At 39.6% G+C, this 20,965-nt stretch overlaps 1 protein-coding gene across 3 annotated transcripts in view; it reads left to right on the top strand.

Annotated features, from left to right (window-relative positions):
• Window positions 1-1,097: 1,097 nt before the first annotated feature.
• Pcdh17 (protocadherin 17) overlaps window positions 1,098-20,965 on the top strand; it is a 103,706-nt gene continuing 83,838 nt past the window's right edge. For 2 of the 3 annotated variants that reach the window (XM_004651008.3, XM_045145221.1), the window contains exon 1: window positions 1,098-5,709. In XM_004651008.3, the coding sequence (XP_004651065.1) occupies window positions 3,142-5,709 (2,568 nt within the window). In that variant the 5' untranslated portion in view covers window positions 1,098-3,141. The remainder of the gene's footprint in view (window positions 5,710-20,965) is intronic. The other variant, XM_045145222.1, reaches the window with a different exon arrangement.

Below are 20,965 nucleotides of genomic sequence, written 5' to 3'. Positions count from 1 at the left end.
CTTCCACTCACATGCCATTTGCAAAGGCAGAGACGGGCGCGCGCGCGCGCACACACACACACACACACACACACACACACACACACACACTCACACACAAATGCCTGCACCCTGGGCAGACGGCGCCTTCGTGGGCATGGGTCTGAGCACCATGACGACGCGTGTGCGTGTGCATGGATGCGTGTACAGAAATCCATCTGGAAGACCACAGCCACTTTATTCTGCAAGCAGGCTACAATTCCCATTGCTGTATGTGTCTATGCCACCAATAAATAAGTAAGTAAATAAATAAATAAAAAATAAAGTTCCCAGGGTTTTAATTTTTTTTGTTGTTTTTTGCTTGTTTTGTTTTCTGGAGGAAGACAGAGAAGCGTCCTCTCCGGGTGGTGAGAGACCACGGAGGCCCGCGGGGGAAGCCCTGCACAGCGCCCGCCGCTCAGCTCTGGGGTCTCGTCAATGGCTTGGAAGCATCCAGGATGCTGGCCCCGCCCCAGCCCGAACTCCGCCTCCCATTGGCCGTGGGCAGAGTAGGCCGGGCCTGGCTCCCCAACCTGATTGGCTGGACAAGAATCAGTATCAATGTTTAAGCGGCGGCGTGAGGTGAATCGAGTCAGTGAGCGGAGCCGCTGGGGAGAGCAACCGGGACGCGAGCTCCGCGGACGCATGCCGCAGCAGCGAGGGTGGCCGGGGCGCAGCTCCAACTGTTGAATTGAATTCCCTCCCCTCCGCCGCCGCCGCGGGGCTGGCCGCCTGCATGGATGGATTTGCTCGGAAACCCGCAGGTCTTTCTCAGGCTTTGGGGTGATCTCGACAGGCTCCCGATCGAAGGAGACCACCCGTGACAGAAACAGGAGGAATTAAAACAAATGCATATATGTACTCTCCCCTCCACCATTGCTTGCACAACTAACTATGCACACCGGTGCTGGACTTTGGGACGTAAAGCTTGAACTATGATGCGGGGCTAAGCTGTGAATCATTACTGGAAACGTGATTTTTTTTTCTAAAAAATAATTTGGGGTCTCTCCCACCTAACCAAGTGGAGAGGCTTTTTTTTAAAATATATATATATATATATATATATATATATATATATATATATATATATATAAAATAACATTCGTAGCAAAGCAGACGCCTTGGACTCCGGCAGGAAGAGGTATAGTAAAAAGTGCAGCTGCATTCAGCTTCGCCAGCCTCCCCCACTCTCTTCTCCTCGTTTTTATCCCTCCCCTCCCCGCAAACATGAATCTACGTTTTCTTCGTTTTTTCTATTGAGTGAGTCAGAGAAAGCGTTAGGACGAAGCCGCACTCACGTCTGTGCATCGAAGACCGTGAGGGGAGAGCGAATACGATTCGTTCCGCTGCGTCTGACTCATCTTGCTGCCCAGAACACCTGCATTTCTGGATGTGTCATTCCCGGCTTTGGAGGCGCCTCGAGATGCCGAAATAATGTGTAGACAAACCTGTGCCTGAGCTCCCCTCGGAGGTAGAAACCCCCATCCCCACAGGAGCCCGGACCGCGGGGGCCTCGGCTCCTCCGCCCGCTGCCCTCCCAGAGTCGCCCAGAGACCGTGAGAGCGAGACTGCAGAATGCATCGCGCCAAACCTTGATGGGTCTCGTCCACTCCTTTCCTCCTACTATTAAAAATAATAAGGCAAAAAAAGCCCGCACTTCTTTCTCGTCCAATATTTACCACTTTTATTCCTCGCCAACGTTTTTCTTTCTGGATGAGGAGGACTGGGAGGCTGGGCCATTTGGAAGGAGATGCTGAATAGGAGGAAAAGAGAGGCACTTGACAGCCCAGCCCTGTGAATGCAGACACTGTTTCCCTTCTAGCAAGACAGGGTGTGTGTGTGTGTGTGTGTGTGTGTGTGTGTGTGTGTGGTGTGCTGGGAGGGAGGCTCCTCTTTCCTTTTTATTCTTCCTCCCCCTCCCCCCTCAAATCTGCACGTCCAACCACGAGTTGCCTGTTGATTTTCTTTCGCCGGGGAAGACAGGCAAACTGGAATTAAACTGCACCGGGAGAAGTCCCTGCTTGCAGAAAGAGGCTGGGATGGTAGCGGCGTCTCCGGGCGTGGCGCCGAGACCTCGGAGCTTGTTCCACGGACAGAGGCGGGGGTAGATCTCTGCATTTTCCCCTCCCTATAGACTCTCAGCGCAAATGCTGATTAGACTGTAGTTTTCTTGATTTTCTGAGGAGAGCTTTTTCCGAGGAAGAGAGGGAGGAGCTTGGCAGGGAGAGGAAACTACAAATCGGGACACTAGTGTTTTCTTTTTTTTTTTTTCTTTTTTCCCCCCACTGCATTTCCTCCCGAACCTTTGGCTGCTCGGAAAGCAAAGCGAGAAGGGGGAGAGAAAAAAAAAAAAAAAAAAAAAAAAAAAACAACGCTTGGCTGGGAGATGCAGTCCGCCGCCTCCAAAGCCTTAGCCAGCAATGCAAGATTAGATCTCTAAATGCAGCAAAGCTCTGTCTGAAAAATCCCCTGGCCTGCGCAGCGAGCAGACATTTCACAGTGCCCGGGGAAGCTTTAAACAGCAGATATCTGCGACTCCTTCGTGGTTCCTCTTCATTCCCAGCAGCTTCATCGCGGGAGAGGAGTAACAAGTAAGGATTTCACTTTGCGATCTGCCTGGAGACACACCTCCCCAAGCCCTCCCCCACCCCAAGTGAAGAGTATTCCGTAGGCTGCCGGCGGGAGTGGATTTGCAGCGCCCTAGCGGGAGCAAGGAAAACCCACAGATTGTTCTGCTCATTATCTTCCCTCCCAGACTCGATTTCCTTCTCTTCGTCGGCTTCCTCGGCCAAGTTTCATCCGCCCGAAGTCCAGGCGGGAGAGACAAAGCCTCGGGCTCGCCCTCCGCGGTAGGGAGCCTCCGCCTGTCTCTGAGCCGCTGCGGCTTTGCTGCGCGGCTGCTCCTCGCCCAGTGCGGATGCTGTAGATCAACAGGTTCGGGCAAGTTGAGCGGAATTAGGAGAGACTGCCTAGTGCCGCAGCCCGGGTGCAGAGGGAAGGACCGATCCACAGACTCGTGGCTGGCTCCGCGCGCGCTTGCTCCGCCCCGGCCCCAGGCTGGCGCGCACCCACCCGCTGCTCCCTTCAGTTTCGCTGCTCGGGCGCTCGCCCCACCGGTCTGGGATGTACCTTTCCATCTGTTGCTGCTTTCTTCTCTGGGCCCCTGCCCTGACACTCAAAAACCTCAACTACTCTGTTCCCGAGGAGCAAGGGGCCGGCACCGTGATTGGCAACATAGGCAAGGATGCTCGCCTCCAGCCCGGGCTTCCGCCGGCTGAGCGCGGCGGCGGCGGCGGGCGAAGCAAGTCCGGCAGCTACCGGGTCCTGGAGAACTCGGCGCCGCACCTGCTGGACGTGGACGCCGACAGCGGGCTCCTCTACACCAAGCAGCGCATCGACCGCGAGTCCTTGTGCCGACACAATGCCAAGTGCCAGCTGTCACTCGAGGTGTTCGCCAACGACAAGGAGATCTGCATGATCAAGGTAGAGATCCAGGACATCAACGACAATGCCCCCTCTTTTCCTTCCGACCAGATTGAAATGGACATCTCTGAGAACGCGGCCCCTGGCACCCGCTTCCCGCTGACCAGCGCACACGACCCAGACGCCGGCGAGAACGGACTCCGCACCTATGTGCTTACGCGCGATGACCACGGCCTCTTTGCACTGGACGTCAAGTCTCGTGGCGACGGCACCAAGTTCCCAGAGCTGGTCATCCAGAAGGCGTTGGACCGCGAACAGCAGAACCACCACACGCTGGTGCTCACTGCCCTAGATGGGGGCGAGCCGCCGCGCTCTGCCACCGTGCAGATCAACGTGAAGGTGATCGACTCGAACGACAACAGTCCAGTCTTTGAGGCGCCGTCCTACTTAGTGGAACTGCCCGAGAACGCCCCGCTGGGCTCCGTGGTCATCGATCTGAATGCCACGGACGCTGACGAGGGCCCCAATGGAGAAGTGCTGTACTCTTTCAGCAGCTATGTGCCCGACCGCGTGCGGGAGCTCTTCTCCATCGACCCAAAGACGGGCTTGATCCGCGTCAAGGGCAACCTGGACTATGAGGAAAATGGAATGGTGGAGATTGACGTGCAGGCCAGAGACCTGGGACCTAACCCAATCCCGGCCCACTGCAAGGTCACGGTCAAGCTCATCGACCGCAATGACAACGCGCCGTCCATCGGTTTTGTTTCCGTGCGCCAGGGGGCGCTGAGCGAAGCCGCCCCTCCAGGCACGGTCATCGCCCTGGTCCGGGTCACTGACCGTGACTCGGGCAAGAATGGGCAGCTGCAGTGCCGAGTTCTGGGTGGAGGAGGCACCGGCGGCGGCGGCGGCTTGGGAGGCCCCGGAGGTTCTGTGCCCTTCAAACTTGAAGAGAACTATGACAACTTCTATACCGTGGTGACTGACCGGCCTCTGGACCGCGAGACACAGGACGAGTATAACGTGACCATCGTGGCCCGAGATGGAGGCTCTCCTCCACTCAATTCTACGAAGTCGTTCGCGGTCAAAATTCTGGACGAGAACGATAACCCTCCTCGGTTCACCAAAGGGTTGTATGTACTCCAAGTGCATGAAAACAACATCCCAGGAGAATACCTGGGCTCAGTGCTAGCGCAGGATCCAGACCTAGGCCAAAATGGCACAGTGTCCTACTCCATTCTGCCCTCTCACATTGGCGACGTATCCATCTACACCTATGTGTCTGTGAACCCCACAAACGGGGCCATCTATGCTCTCCGCTCCTTTAACTATGAGCAAACGAAGGCTTTTGAGTTCAAGGTGCTGGCTAAGGACTCCGGGGCGCCCGCGCACTTGGAGAGCAATGCCACGGTGAGGGTGACGGTGTTAGACGTGAACGACAACGCGCCAGTGATCGTGCTGCCCACGCTGCAGAACGACACGGCCGAGTTGCAGGTCCCGCGCAACGCTGGCCTGGGGTACCTGGTGAGCACGGTGCGCGCCCTGGACAGCGACTTTGGTGAGAGCGGGCGCCTCACCTACGAGATTGTGGACGGCAACGACGACCACCTGTTCGAAATCGACCCGTCCAGCGGCGAGATCCGCACACTGCACCCCTTCTGGGAGGACGTGACGCCCGTGGTGGAGCTCGTAGTCAAAGTGACTGACCACGGCAAGCCCACCCTGTCAGCCGTGGCCAAGCTCATCATTCGCTCCGTGAGCGGATCCCTGCCCGAGGGGGTCCCCCGGGTGAACGGTGAGCAGCACCACTGGGACATGTCGCTGCCGCTCATAGTGACTCTGAGCACGATCTCCATCATCCTCCTAGCGGCCATGATCACCATCGCGGTCAAGTGCAAGCGGGAGAACAAGGAGATTCGCACTTACAACTGCCGCATCGCAGAATACAGCCACCCGCAGCTTGGCGGGGGTAAGGGCAAGAAGAAGAAGATCAACAAAAATGATATCATGCTGGTGCAGAGCGAGGTGGAGGAGAGGAACGCCATGAACGTCATGAACGTGGTGAGCAGTCCCTCCCTGGCCACCTCCCCCATGTTCTTCGACTACCAAACCCGCCTGCCCCTCAGCTCGCCCCGGTCAGAGGTGATGTATCTTAAGCCAGCCTCCAACAATCTGACTGTCCCGCAGGGGCACGCAGGCTGCCACACCAGCTTCACCGGACAAGGGACTAATTCGAGCGAGACCCCTCCCACTCGGATGTCCATAATTCAGGTAGGAAACTTTCAGCATAAATGGGACTTCAGGTGAAAGGCTGGTTCTGGAGCTGGGGCCCCGAATCCTTTGGAGAGGGCTAGCTAAGTTTCCAGAGGCGGAGCGAGGTTGGAAACGGTTAAGTGGAAGTGGTTGATGCTTTTTGACAGTGTGGAACTCATAGTCTATGCGTATGCACCCCAGTGGAAATATTTTAAGATCGGGGTGTACATACCTTCCTTCAGTTGGGGTTTTAAATTTTATTTTTATAATTTTTAAAATGTGTGGTATCCAAAGATTTATTTTATTTGCTGGACTACATTTCTTTCCCTAATAGGATCCCCAGTGGAAAAAATAGCAGTTCTTTTTAAGAGTTTATTAAGAAATTGGGATGTAAAAATGAAGTTCATACTCTAAAATTAACTTCTTGAAGTACCAGAATAGACAGGAGTTAGAGCTTGAAACCATTTGAAGAAAGTTTTCACTTCACAATATTAATATTATATTTTTAAGTCATGAATCTCATTTATTATTCAACTGAACATTCAGCTGAAGTTGTGAACTGTGAGTTCTACTCTAAAGTGCTTTCCAAGGTATGAATGAATTCAGGCTTGAGATACAGGACCAGCAAATATCTATGGAAACCATTGCATTTAGTTTGTCCTGCACTTTCACTGAGAAGTTTCTTGAAGTCATTGAGCAATGAGCAAAATAAACCACAGGGTCAGCAGACCAGATCCTTTAATACTATTGAGAAGAAGAGGCAAATTTGCTCAGAAATTTAGCTTGTATTTAGTTTGCATAGTAGGTATTGTTATGATAACTATATACTTAATATGTATATTAACTTGCATATTTTAATGTTACTAATATGGGATTAAATTGAATCATTGGGAAAATATAGTCATCAGTTCTTAAATAAAGCAGATGACTATACTTAGCTGGTCTCATCACTGTCTAGTTTCTTTTATTCACTGTTGAGTTGTGTCACCAAAAAACTTAATTCATGCTTATTATGAATGTGTGTTGTTACAAATTACTCCAGATGAGCAATGCTTGAAGTTCAAAATTGAGTTTAACTAAAAGTGACATTTTGGAAGGAAAATTAGTTTGCAGTAAATGAAAAGTTATTTGTTCAGTATAATGCTTTGCAAAGCAAACAACTTTTAATGGCACTTGACTAAGTAAAGTTATTATTCAAGTAGAAGCCTAGAACTTCACACTGCAATCTTTTTCATTACAACAAATGTTTCAAATACCATCAATTAGCCAATGTTTTTCCTATAACAACATAGTGTTTTTGATAAACTGACTCATACTTGATGCAATGAGTATCAAAATCTCACTTTGTAAGGTGTTTGCTGTATGTTACTGATCATGATTTTTGAAGTTTGTAGAAAGCATAAAAAGAAATTTTGAACATTAAAATGTGGCTCCCATGAGTCTTTATGTGAATGTGGAAATTGAGCATTTATGATCACTAATATCTCTATAGAAGAAGATATGCTAGAATATTTATGCATAGATTGCTTTAGCCATATTGGATTTATAAATATTCTACGCACCTTTCTCATTTTTACACCAAAGAGCAAAGAATATCACCGGGGGTGAAATTTGAACATCTACTGTAAGTGCTGTAGGTTGAGTTGAATTCTCATCTAGTTTCCAGGGAAAAATATTAAACAAAATGAAATCAGCTCAGTAGAATTGATTTCTTCATCAGAACAGGGAGGGAAAACAGTAAATTGAAATAACCTGAGGTTTTGAGGTATTGAGGTGTTTGGATTAAATTATCGGGGACGTGATGACTTCAAGCTGATCATTGCTTAAGTATGAGGGTGATGAGTTTTTTTCATTAGCAGTAAAACTTAAGCCAAAGAAACCATACAAATTACCCCAACACACATACACGTGCATGCACACACACAAATTAAACAGAAAGTAAAAGACAGTATTGCTATTTATTTTCCTCTAGAATCTTAAGCCATGCTACCTTGGCACTCGATGAGTTTTAGTTTTAAGTAACTGAATTTCTTTCAAACTAACTCATTCTCCCATTTTGCTTCTACCCTGAAAATATATTCAACATTTTCTTTTCTATTAATACATTTTCATCCTTTAAAGAATGCTTTATAGAGGCTCAATATACTAATTTCTTTTAAAGTGTACAAGGTTTATCCTAATATTTATGGAGACCAGAATAAATGGAGACAGTTGCTACCTTTTCCTACCTTTTCTTCTTTTTGAATGCAATGTAGGGTCTTGCTCTAGTCCTGGCTAACCTGGAATTCACTATGTAGTCTAAGGGTGGCCTGAAACTTCAGTGATCCTTTTACTTCTGCCTCCCAACCAGCTACCCTCTCTCTCTCTCTTTTTTTAATTAGTGTGTTTCAGACTTCTATAGAGGCATGCATAAGTTAAAGCTTTGAGGAATTCCATAAGCTTGTATGAGTGACATTTGTTAGTGTGAACATAATTCATACTGGGAAAGATATACACTACTAACCTCAAATGCTGTTCTTAAGGTAGCCTTTTGAACCACAAAATCCACTTGGATTAACAGTTATGCTCTTTTGTTTGGTTACTCTTTATTTTCCAGTATCTTGTATGCTGTTTAGAAAGTGCACATTGTATATCTCAGTGGGCTAAAAAGAATTTTGTAATTGAGTTGCAATATATTTGTTCAATGTAGTGATATGAAATCTAGGAACTTCATGATTATAAGCTTTACATTACACATGAAGTAAAAATTGGTTTCGGCCTGTAAGCAATGCATGCTATATAAAATGGTAAGGGTAAAGTTTGTAGGTTTATCATGTGCACAAGGTTATTTTTATAGAATATGAATACATAATCATCTAACCTGGTGTAGAAAGAGAGGTTGGTGATAAAATGTTTTATTTTCATCAAATTTTATCAAGTTCTACAAACAAATTAAAATCAGTCCATAAAATATTTAAGAAATAGTGACTGAAATTATGGGGATTATAGTACAAGAAAGTTATAATGACATACTTCTTTCATTTTAAAGCTCTGAAACTGATGTTGAAAAATAGGAGCAATGCTTATGTGCTAGGTAAGGCGGAGTTATACAAATTTATGGTAACTTTTTCCGTATGAACCTTTTCCATCTGCAGTATTTCATATATTAATATGAGCTCTCACATCATATAGAAATGTTTACTAGTTCTGAAGAGTAAATACTAGTCATGTTTTACTGAGTTACTTCACACCTGAAATCCCAGCAGTTGGGAGGTCAAGGTGTGCAGATCATAAATTCAAGGATTTCCTCCATTACATAGAAATTGGATCCAGTTTAAGATACCTGAGCCTCTGTCTTAAAGAAAGACAAAAGAAGGAAAGATTAAAAAGAGAAAGAAAAGAAAGCAAATGAACCAAAAGAGTAAGTTAAATCGCAGGTGATTTCTCAACAGGTGTTTTCAATGAAGTTTTCCTTTAGAAGAGGGCAGGAGGCTGGGGTCTTCCCACTGATGAAAGGATTTCCAGTTTTGCTTAAAGCTCCGTGTCTGCACCCATCTGTAGCACTACTAGACGGAACTCTGGTATGTTCTCAGCAGAAAATTCAGCCAGTCACCAAAAATGATTTCCTAAAATAAAATAAATTAAATTCAAATGAATGTATATATTTTTGTGTTTTCTGGATCAATTTCAAAAATACTTTAGAGCCCTCATGCTAGAACGATAACTTATTTTGAAATATGTACATGGCCTTTGAATTTAAATATATTGAATTTAAATTAAGCAAATATAAATAAGCAGATGGTAAGTGTCTAGATCTAAACCAAACATAAAAATGGCAGTGAAGTTGAAAAAGACTATACTTTCATGGTATAAAGAGTTAATTCTATATTTCAGAATGACATGTTGCAAGTTAAAGGGAAACACTATACATGGTTTGACTTTATACCCACTTTAAAAACTCATTTGGGTGAGTTTGTTTATTTATTTATTTAAAGAGTTTAAAAACAAAAATCTCAGATGTATCACAAGTGTTCTTTTTACAATTTTAACATTTTATTTGACAGAGTAAGGGGGGCGGGGAGAGAGCGAGAGGGAGAGAGGGAGAGAGAATGGGTGGGCCAGGAACTCCAGCCACTGAAAACGAACTGTAGATGCATGCACTCCCTTGTGCATCTGGCTAAGGTGGATCCTGGGGACTTGAACCAGGATCCTTTGAATTTGCAGGCAAATGCCTTAACTGCTAAGCCATCCCTCTGGTCCCTTATTATAATTTTAATTTATACTTAGTTTTACTTGCACCTGTGAACATTTTAGCTCCAATGTCAATCTGTGGGCATTTCTCTACTTCCACAAAAAACTTTTTTAAAGTTAACAGTAGGGATACATGCACACACACAGAATCATTCTTCTAAAATCTTTTTTCATAATGTAAGCCAATGTTGTATGTAATTTACATCTTTGTAGTACACAGAAGTAGTTTTTTGTATATTTAGATAAAGTCATTATTCTTAAAAAATTCTCAAGGTCACATTAATTAGAGAATAATGTAAGCTCATCCTTGAAAGTCATTTAGGTGAACATTTTTGATTGCTTATAAATGACACATACTTTGTTGTGTGATGTTACTATTGTCTGGCTCCAGTTTTCAAATTTCTCACCATTATGCTGCTTATGTAATAAATGCAATGGAGATATATCTATAAAAAGGTTTCATTAAGAAAAAATTATTTTATTAGATGAATAAAGGTTTACATGTATTTATTGCACTGTTTCATTCTGCCCATGTTTATTAAAATATGAAGAAATAAACCTCTTTCAAACATAGGTATGTCTATACTTGCATATATTTTCAGTATAATGTGTGAATGTAAATATTCAAGCACAAGTATTGGCTCAATTTTATATTATTTTTAGCTCTAAATAATTCCTTTCTTAAGGAATAACATATTCCCATGTTTTCTCTTTGGTAATGTGTTGACTTGGAGCGCATATAGGTTAGGGGAAAATGTCAAGGAAGTTTCTGATACGTTGAAGGTTTGTGGGATGCTGAAAATTCCAAAAACATATGGTGCAAGTTGATGATGAAAGAGCCAGAGGAAGTCACTCTCACTGGGCTCAGGCCAGGGAGGAAATACAATGTGACTCCCTGATGCAGAGAAGTCTTGCGTATACTCAATAGTGGGTAAATTCTTACAAATGCATCCACTAATTATCATATTACTCACTGCTCTAGAATGTATTCCCCTAGAGGATACTTCTGTTTAATAAATCCCAGAGGGTATTACCTTAAAGTCATATTTCAGGAAAGCATGATTGAAGTGATTTTTTATTAAATTCCTTCAACCAATGTTATGTAATTGCCAGAGAGTAGCATAAAGTTAATTTTTTTCTCATCATTTTGAAGATAGCATGACCTCTGCCACCCACTTACAAAACACTTTTAAGTTCATTAAACCTACACTAATCTATTGCCAACCCACCCTTAGTAAAGGAGACTTTGACAAGCATTCCCTTGAATGGCATACAGCATTTTACAGCAAGTCATAGCTTTCACTATGAGCATTGACAGTGATGTATTGCTATCCTCTGGTCTCTGGAAATAAATCATCTATAATAAAGAAGTCCTTAATGACATCAACATCCTTGCTATGACTAAGCAGAAACATGCTACTGTTTCTTTGCTACTTTGCAGAAGAAATTCTGTATTTTTAAGGTATAGCATTAGGAAAAAGCTGACAAGATGCAGGTACAAACTGTGGCATTGGAGAAGGCACATTTCACTTGCATGCACTGTGTTCTGTTAGAGGACAAAGCTGGTTGTAGACACTGTTTGGGAGAAGCTGCTGACAGACAAGTGACACTTTTGTGTGTCTGTTCAGGTTGTAGTGACATTCGGATAGCTGGTGTTTGGGAGTCTTGCCATGGGCCTATTCTAGCCAGTTTTATTGTAGTTAAATGCTTTCTATGGTTCACTGAGTACCCAATGTAACAGATGAAGATGATTGGCATGTTTGCATGCATTTATTAAAATAAAGGCAGTTAAGCAGCATAATTGTGGAAAAATGAATCAGATCAATAAAAGATGATTTAAGTTAATAAGCTTTGTACTCAAAGGATAAATACAGGTTGGAAAAATTAAACTTTATATCTAACTTTCTACATAAGTAGGCTGGTCTGATTAGAGGACTTGAATACATTAAAAACATTTAATGATAATAGAAATACATTTTGCTCATTTATTATTAAATATTTAAAGACAAGTGTTATTTTATTTTCTTCATATTCAATTCCGTAAACCAAGGTCACAGACTATATTATCTACAAAAATGTTCAAGGTAAAAATAAATATATTTTTTAAGATTCTATTTGTTTCTGAAAAATACCCTATCTAAAGAAAATTTAACAATTTTTCAAATTGCAATGTTTATTATTGATTTTTAATCACTGGAACACATTAAATATAATTTAAAGGACAGATTCTTTTTTAAAAGTTTTATTTATTTATTTCAGAGAGAGAGAGAGAGAGGGGCAGAGAGAGACAGACAGAGAATGGGCACTCCAGGGCCTCCAGCCACTGCAAACAAACTCCAGATGCATTTGACCTCTGGTGCATCTGGCTTAGGTGGGTCCTGGGGAATTGAACCTGGGTCCTTTGGCTTTGCAGGCAAGCACCTTAACTGGTAAGCTATCTCTCCAGCCCCCAAAGGACAAATTCTTGTTTACTCTCTTCATCAGCTAAAAATGCCTTTGCAAAGTTTAAAAGATAAGATTTAAAATTAAATACATGTTTTAAAAGGTATACATTCATAATTGTTTTATGCATATTCACTGCTCTTAAGAAAAAAGTTACATACCTATAAGTTTATTAATATACAAGGTAGATATGTTCTCTATACTCTGAAAGATTCCAGTGCTATTTCAATGGCATAAACACTATAAGATAACACATATAATTTATAACCTGACTAAAGAATTCTTTCATATAACTATTCTGCATTATAAGAATTGAATTTTGCTTTGCTTGGTAATAATTTTTTTAAAGTGATATACATAAGACCTATCTATGCCTTTATGTATTTCCTTATAATATTTATAAATGAATCCTAAATAATTATATGAGTATATAATTTTTATATCCTTCAGTAAAATTCATCCCCAAATATACACATATAAAATTTTGATTATGTCCTAATTTCTAATATCTTCCTTGTATAACATGGAAATGCATCATGTAATCTATTGTGGACAGACGTGAATTCATGGGTCAAAATATCTTATTACTGTATTCTAAATTTGACACTATCAATTATGTAAATTTTTAAGTTTATATTTCAAATATAAATATTTTCATCTGCTTTAAAATCTTAGCACTTAGTATTCACCCTTAAGTTTCAATATTTTCTTTTCAAATCATAGTCCTCCATATAAATACCTTTACTAAAAGCCATTTATTTTTCATATCATGTATTTCCTCACAGCATACTGAGTTTATTGCATATTTTACTGCATAACATATTATTGCTTTTACTTTTTTAACCATAGCAAACAAAAAAAATGAGCATGCAGAACTTAACTGAGCTGCTTTTATTAAGAAAGCATTCACACTTGATTCTCATGAGAGGACTAACATCATGTGTACATTGTCAGTGGTTGCTTCTTCCTGGTGTCCTATTTCAGGAGGGGAAATAAAAGTAAGAAATTAGAGTAGTTGAGAAATTAAAATTTTTAAATCTTACCAAAACTTTACTAAGAAAAACAAATGCTTCCTTTTTTTTTTATTAACATTTTAGAAGGGAAGGGAATTGGCTTTCATTAAAAGGAGATATTTTATATCCTAGAACTAATAATTTCATAATGTTAAACATTTTCATAAGCATCAGGCACACAAAGTTTCTGAGGAACTTAAAAAATTATGCTTTGTTAACATAGTTCAGTAAACAAAATAAAACAAGTTGTTACCTGAATTTTAGCGACTTCTGAAAGCATTTTCTTAGGACATGTCCTTCTTGCTTCCTATTTCCTTGTGTAGTTTTGCATCTTCTTGCAAAAAGTATATCCAAAATCAACTTATTGCACTAACAATGTGCATGAAGAGGAAGAATAACTCTTCTGAAAAAGGTGAAATAAACTTTACATGTCCATATCATTTTTATTACAGCAGAATATAGAATGAAATAGAAAGTTAACATGGATTTGAACCAATATGCATTGTTATTTGTTTTACTTTATTATTGTTTGAAACTTTGCATGGCCTATGTTATATTACCAGTTTCCTTTATTAATAGCATAAATCAAAGTTGTTTCTCATATTTTGATCTTGGCTGATTATATCAGAAATTCCTGATTTAACATTAAGTTTTTTAAATATACATAGAGTTTTACTATGTATGGCATATGGGGAGTGTCTATAAATTTTAAGCACAATGATTCTTTTCTTTTCTACTGTGTAAACTTATTTGCTGAGAGCAGGCATATGTAAAAACAGCAAACAGTGCAGTGTTAATTCACAAATTGAAGAAATGTCTCTAGCCTTGCACTCTTAATGATGGCACAGCATGGGTAATAATCATGAGCTAAATCTCGAGGTCTTGACCTTCTTAGGGAAGCTATTATTTATCCCTAGATGATACGATGACAAGACAATGATCCTTTTGAACAAATTCCACTCACTGGAATATTTAAGAGTTACTACCATTGGCCAGTTTTGCAATGTGACCCTGATATCAGATTTGCCAATCCCAAGACATGCAACAAATGGTGTAGTTCTAAGAAACTTAAAACAGACAAGGAAGACATTTAATGAGACATTTTTATTCTGATTTTGACAAATATACTTTCTACAATATTGTGTTTTATAATCAAGACAATTACATATAATTTGGGTTAGAATGCATGCCCAGTTCCCCATTTCAAAACCCAATTTGTTACCACCTGTGGCTATTTCTATTAAAAGAAAAAGAAGCATAATTACTATGAGTCTCAGCAGTCTTAGAGTAAATTTTTGCAATTACAATACCTCCCTTGGGCAGATGTGTGAAAATGGTATTTAATTCCTGCCAGGATCTTTCTGTCCCCATGCATTTTTTAGGTTTGGCATCTCCTACTTATTAGAGTAGCTCTGTTTGCTCTGGCTAAAGGTATGCCAGCGTTTCTATAGCAGATCTCTAGAAATAAAGATCCACAAATAAGCCATTGAAGTTTGCCTGAGGCAAAAAGTTGACATGTAACAGCTAAGTAAAGAATTATATAATATTTTCCACTACTGTCCTCTGTGGCCTATATTAACTTTGAAATAAAACATCATAAGAATATTTGGCCATGTTAGAAAATACTTCAGCAAGCTGCTAAAAGTGTAGTAAAATATTATCTAAGTCTGTTAAGCTGCAGAATTAATTTATTTCATGGTTAACCCAAGAGCAATTAGAAACCTAAGGATTTAAATGGATTGGAGGAAAAAGATCTAGTTGATCTACATATAACATAGTCAAATGTATTACATATGAATAGCGTTAAAACTCTACGGCACTGTTTTAGCTAGTTATTAATAGAAAAACTTATTTTAAGGAAATCTAGGAAGCAGGATATTTGAAGAAAAGATACATATTTGTATTGGTTGTTGCTGTACATGAGAGAAACCAGTATAGCTTTTACATATAATAGACTTTTTAACACTGAATTCCTCATGAAGAAATCAAATCTTTGTTATTTTCAGTTACCACCAGTCACATATGTACTAAACTTTGGTCTAAGGTGTTTATGTACCAAATATTTATGTATATATTGATATAATGGCTTCTTGGTAAATAATTTATTTTAAAGCAGCATATTTCAATAAAACTAAAATTATAGTTGACAACTTTTTGAAACTTAAAAGAAATTTTATGAGATTTAGAGAAGGAAAGAAGAGACAATAAGAGAGAACCTGCACTATGAAAGGCAGGATGGGGTAGATAGCCCACATGGGAATTCGGGTTCCCTACTTCCCTTGGCTAAGCCCAGGTCTGCTGAGATAAGAGTGAAGGACACTTACCAGAGCCAGGGACTTGGAATCTCAGGAGAGAAAGATAAACAGGTAAAAGACATCAGTTGTCACCATTTTAATAACAATAAAATTCCTATATGGATATGTGTATATAGAAAAACATATGCAAACAAAGTTCTCAATGCTTAAAGTCAACACAGTTTCTCACTCTATGTTCTATATAGAATGAACATGATATACATGCATAAGCATATAGCATTTCAGGAGACAGCACTGTTGATTATAGCATATTAAAATGTTTTCTGGGCTGGACTGGACAAATGGCTTAGCAGTGGCGAAATGGCTTACAGGTTAAGCACTTGCCCATAAGCCAAAGGAACCCAGTTTGAGGCTCGATTTCCCAGGGCCCATGTTAGCCAGATGCACAAGGGGGCGCACACGTCTGGAGTTCGTTTGCAGTGGCTGGAGGCCCTGGCTGCACATTCTCTCTCTCTCTCTCTCTGCCTCTTTCTCTCTCTGTCTATTGCTCGCAAATAAATAAACAAAAATAACAAAAATTAAAATGTTTTCTTACCATTCTCTAGCATAGCTAATAAAGCATTAAAATTGCACTATTCAGATAACATATGAATTTAATAGAGCTGTCTCACCCAGCTCTAATAAAAATCAAATATGATCTTTTTTATATTTTAAGATGCTTATATTAGTGAGATACCGGATGAATACATATTTTAAAAAATAAGATGAGCAGGGCGTGGTGGCCCATGCCTTTAATCCCAGCACTCGGGAGGCAGAGGTAGGGGGATCACTGTGAGTTCAAGGCCACCCGGAGACTCCATAGTGAATTCCAGGTCAGCCAGGGCTAGAGTGAGACCCTACCTCAAAAAAAAAAAAAGATGATATCATGTTAAGCCATAAACAGTTATTTTGAGACTTCATATATGTATATTTGTTGAGGTATTATTTTGTGGTTTAATTAGATTGGCACATACCATATGCCATTTAAATAAAAATAGAAAATAATATAGTATGGGATCAATTATAGATAAAATAAGACACTTTATAAATATTTGCTCAAAATTTCAAAATCATTCTTTTGTACGTAATTGCTAATGAAATTTAAATGACATATTGAGGAAGCAAAAATTAAATCACACACACATGTCATATTTTTCATCTCTATATTGTTACTTAAATTGCATACACAGTACATAAAGCCATAAATAGCAATTAGTAAATAAATAGTAAAAAAAAAAAAAAAAACTTTAAATACAGTTAACTACAGTTGTTGACTATCTTAGGCTATTTTTGGACTTAATTGCTATTTATCTGAGTTTTAATTAAAAGGCCTATATCAAATAATGAGTCTTGATGGAACAATGTTTTCAAGAAAAAATTAATTTGTAGTAATATTCATTTAATGTTGAGGTTACTCTCTGATAAATATATTATCCTAGCATGTATAGGCTTTGGGTTTAGCACTTAGCAATGACAAAAAAAAAAAAAAAAAATCAGGTATCCTTACTTGCTATAGTCGTTTGTATATATACAAAACAAAGAAAAGGGAAATTATAAAAATTAAATGTTTATTATTTATTATAACATTCCTAGATAAGACAGACACTTTTAAAGCCTTAAACTAAGAGTGTAGCAAATACTGGACAGCCACTGTGGCCATTTATATCCACACTTGCCTAAACATTCAAGATAATCTGTAAATTGACCTTGAACAGTTTGGCCCTGTGGAGGAAAAGCATTTTAACCAACAGTGTTGCTCACTGCAGATGATTCGGGGGAGGGGCTGCAGGATAGAGTTTGTCTTTGTGATTATAAAGGGCTCTGCAGTAGCTAGTGTTCTCAGACACTGTGAGTCAGAGAGTAGGCCTGTAATAATCTGTCTTCATTTCACTCATTCCTCTCACTTTATGACCTTTCTTAAAACTATCATACATATATGGGCATAATCTCTTAGAAAGAACAAACTACAATCTACTTCACATGCAAACTATAATTATTTTACAATTTCACAAGTTATCATGCCTTTACTCTAAAACTGTCATGTGCCCCAAACTTAGAAAAGTTCTTTAGACATTTGAAATATGTCATACAAAACACTCTAGTATTCCCTTTCATGGTGTAGCATGCCTCTAATCTCAGGACTGGGACATCAGATGCAGGAGGAACACAAGTTATAAGCTAGGCTATGCTACACAGACAGGCCCATTCTCAGTCAGCTAGGGTCTAGAGATATAGCTCAGTGGTCGAGCATTTTCAATTTCTAGCTCTGTAAATGATTATATAATGGTAAGGGAAATAAAAGGAAGGATTGTTTACACCTTATGCTGAACTACTATAACTATACTTTTCATCTCTGTCATCTGATCCTTTATGATTTCCCAGTAGGGAATATGGTTTCATGTATACATATACATTTAAGTACTTTGCATTTACATCTTTGGTAGTTAATTCAGCTATAGATGTCAAAGAGATGTGGTGGTATTTACCACCAGATTAACTTTATTGCATTTGCACCTGTGATTGACACAGTTGACTATATGTGGAAAAGATAAATGACTTTGGATTGACATAAATAGTGTTATTGCTTGTATTTTAAGATGTACTTAGTAAACACGAGCCTTTGCTCTATTAGTTAAAATAACTTCTTCAATTTTCTTTACTCTAGCAATTAATATGTTTTAAGAATTAAAGGTTGATTTTCTCACCATGAGCCCTTGTATTAGTCCTTCAGGTAGAAATGTACAAGAATAAGACACGGCAATGACAAAATTCTCCATCATTTACCCTTGACAATTTGAATTTGTAAAATGAGTACACTATTTTATGGTCATGAGTATGCAGGTCAGAGTACACAAATTCATTCATTCATCTTTCAATGATAGAACTTTAAATTTAGTCAACTATTCATGATATTACTTTTTATAATTTTAAAAATATTTTTAATTATTTGAGATAGAGAGACAGAAAGATGATAGATGATAGATAGATAGATAGATAGATAGATAGATAGATAGATAGATAGATAGGAAATGAACAAGCATGCTTGGCCTCTAGCCACTGCTAAAAATTTCCAGATGCATCTGCCACCTTGTACATATGGATTATGTGGTTACTAAAGAATCTAATCTGAGTCCTTAGGCTTCACAAGCAAACTCCTAAAATGCTAAGCCATTTCTCCAGCCCCTATCACATTATATTTATTTGGGATTTTCCACTGAGACTCAGTAAACTTGAAATGTTTTTGTTAAATACCCATAATTTCACTGAAAAAAATTAAGAGAATATCTATTACAAAGGGATACTATAGCTTGGGATTTTTATAAACTTTACTACTTTATTATTATTATTTTCAACATATTTTGTATGGTTTAGTACCCTATTTTCTCTTGTCTCTGCCCCCACTCTGCTGGTGATCATCAGTGGGGTTGCCCGTATTCCCTATGGGTTTGTGGGTTAACTGTTGTAAGAGCAGCAGACAGTTATTATGGGAGGTGTGGGGACTCTCTGGACATGATGTCTCAATCTGTAGCTCTTAAAATGTTTTTGCCCCCTCTTCTGGAAAACTCCCTGAGCTGTGGTGTGTATGTTTTAAGTCTACTTCAGTGATGAGCTCTTAGGAACCTCTGGATCTCTGCTCTGGTAAGTGCTGAGTATCCTCAGGGTCTGTCTGTTTCACTCTGGTGCTGATTATCAGGTTCACCATGGAAGTAGTTTGTTTTTTGAGGTTCAGTTATAGGAATGTGTTCAAAATACTGTCAGAGTGAGAGAAGGAAAGGAATTCTGATTTAATATCTCTAGGCAACATCAGATACATAATTGGAAAGTGGAGTATCATTGCACTTGGTTAATTGTAGTAAACCTATTATCATCTTAGAGCATTAAGGTAAAATCAACATGTTAGGAACAGATAAAAGGTGCGTGAAAGCATTGCAAATTCAATCATTCAGTTTCATTGCACCCATCTGCTCAGGAAATATAATTAGAAATTTGATCCAATGACCTTTAGCTTTCGTTTTGGACCACAGTTTCAAAAATCAGTGTTTTATTTATTTATTTATTTATTTATTTATTTTTTTACACAGAACATTTTAAGCTAATTTGATAAGTATTCTACTCAGTGTATTTCTAACCTAATTACTTCTTTTGAGCAAAAATTCAAAAAAACCTAAAATCAAACTTAATGGGCTCATGTATATTTGATAAAGAATCAGCACAGAGTTTGTTCATCCTGAGTCTGGTGAAAAGCAGCTAGTGCTTAATTCACTAGGTTTCTATTAACTAGAGTGACTTCTCAAGTTGTTATTGTTATTTTATGCATAGACATACTTCTCATTAATTACTTTTCAGGATTCATAATCCATAGTATACCAAAACTATGCTTACAACATCTACTTATACTAAATTAATGCCATAGTATAAGAAAAAATAATCAGTGCACCTATTTAGTATTTAAAGTAGTTATCCAGAGTTTTGAAATTTTCCATGCCCTTGACCCCCCCCTTTTTTTGTCAAAATAAGTATGATACTATAGAACTTTCTAGAATGTTTTTATGTGTTTACTAAGTAGACGGAAGTGGGATAAAATCATGTGCCTGGCATACAAGTGAATTATGCAAATTGATGAAGATTTCTCGTCAGTTTTCATGCAATGCTCTGCTCAGTGAAGTTCATGTGACTTGGAAGAGTCATGATTAGACAGGTGTTTCTTCAGCCCATGAGATCAAATTTCTGAAATATTTATGTAGTGGTAAGCCAGATGCACATGGTTTAACCTTATAATCCCATTTCATAGCTTTCTAAATACTTAGAAACTGGTTAACTATGAAGCTGATTATTTTGGCAGTGCATCTCCATTAATAGGATTCAGATATCCCTTATTTACAAGCTGGCACTGTCAATATAACCCAGTATATTAAATTACATGAAAACTGAAACAAGAGAATCCATCCAAGGGCTAATCGACAGGGAACCTTTTCCTAAAGCTTTTTAATCTGCTTTTTTTATCGATTCCATATAAGCCAAAGGCACACAGCACAAGTGCATGATGGGAATGTCACAGAAAACATGCCACATCCATTAGTGTGAAGTAGCTGCTGCTCAGATTCCTGGTTTCTTGACCACAATCTTGATATAAGCTCAGAAGACCAGGCATCTGCTCCTCACCAGTATCCTTCTCAGCATCCTCTTAATTGCAGAGTTTACTGACCTTTGACATGTGGAATTATTTTAAATGTACTCATTTATTGTTTTTTTTAATGAATAGAGGCAATGTGGAATAATGCAATGATCTGTCAT

The sequence above is a fragment of the Jaculus jaculus genome, chromosome 3 (assembly GCF_020740685.1).
Source record: "Jaculus jaculus isolate mJacJac1 chromosome 3, mJacJac1.mat.Y.cur, whole genome shotgun sequence".
NCBI lineage: Eukaryota > Metazoa > Chordata > Mammalia > Rodentia > Dipodidae > Jaculus > Jaculus jaculus.
The sequence above is the reverse complement of the archived record's forward strand: the minus strand, read 5'-3'. Positions and strand labels throughout refer to the sequence as shown.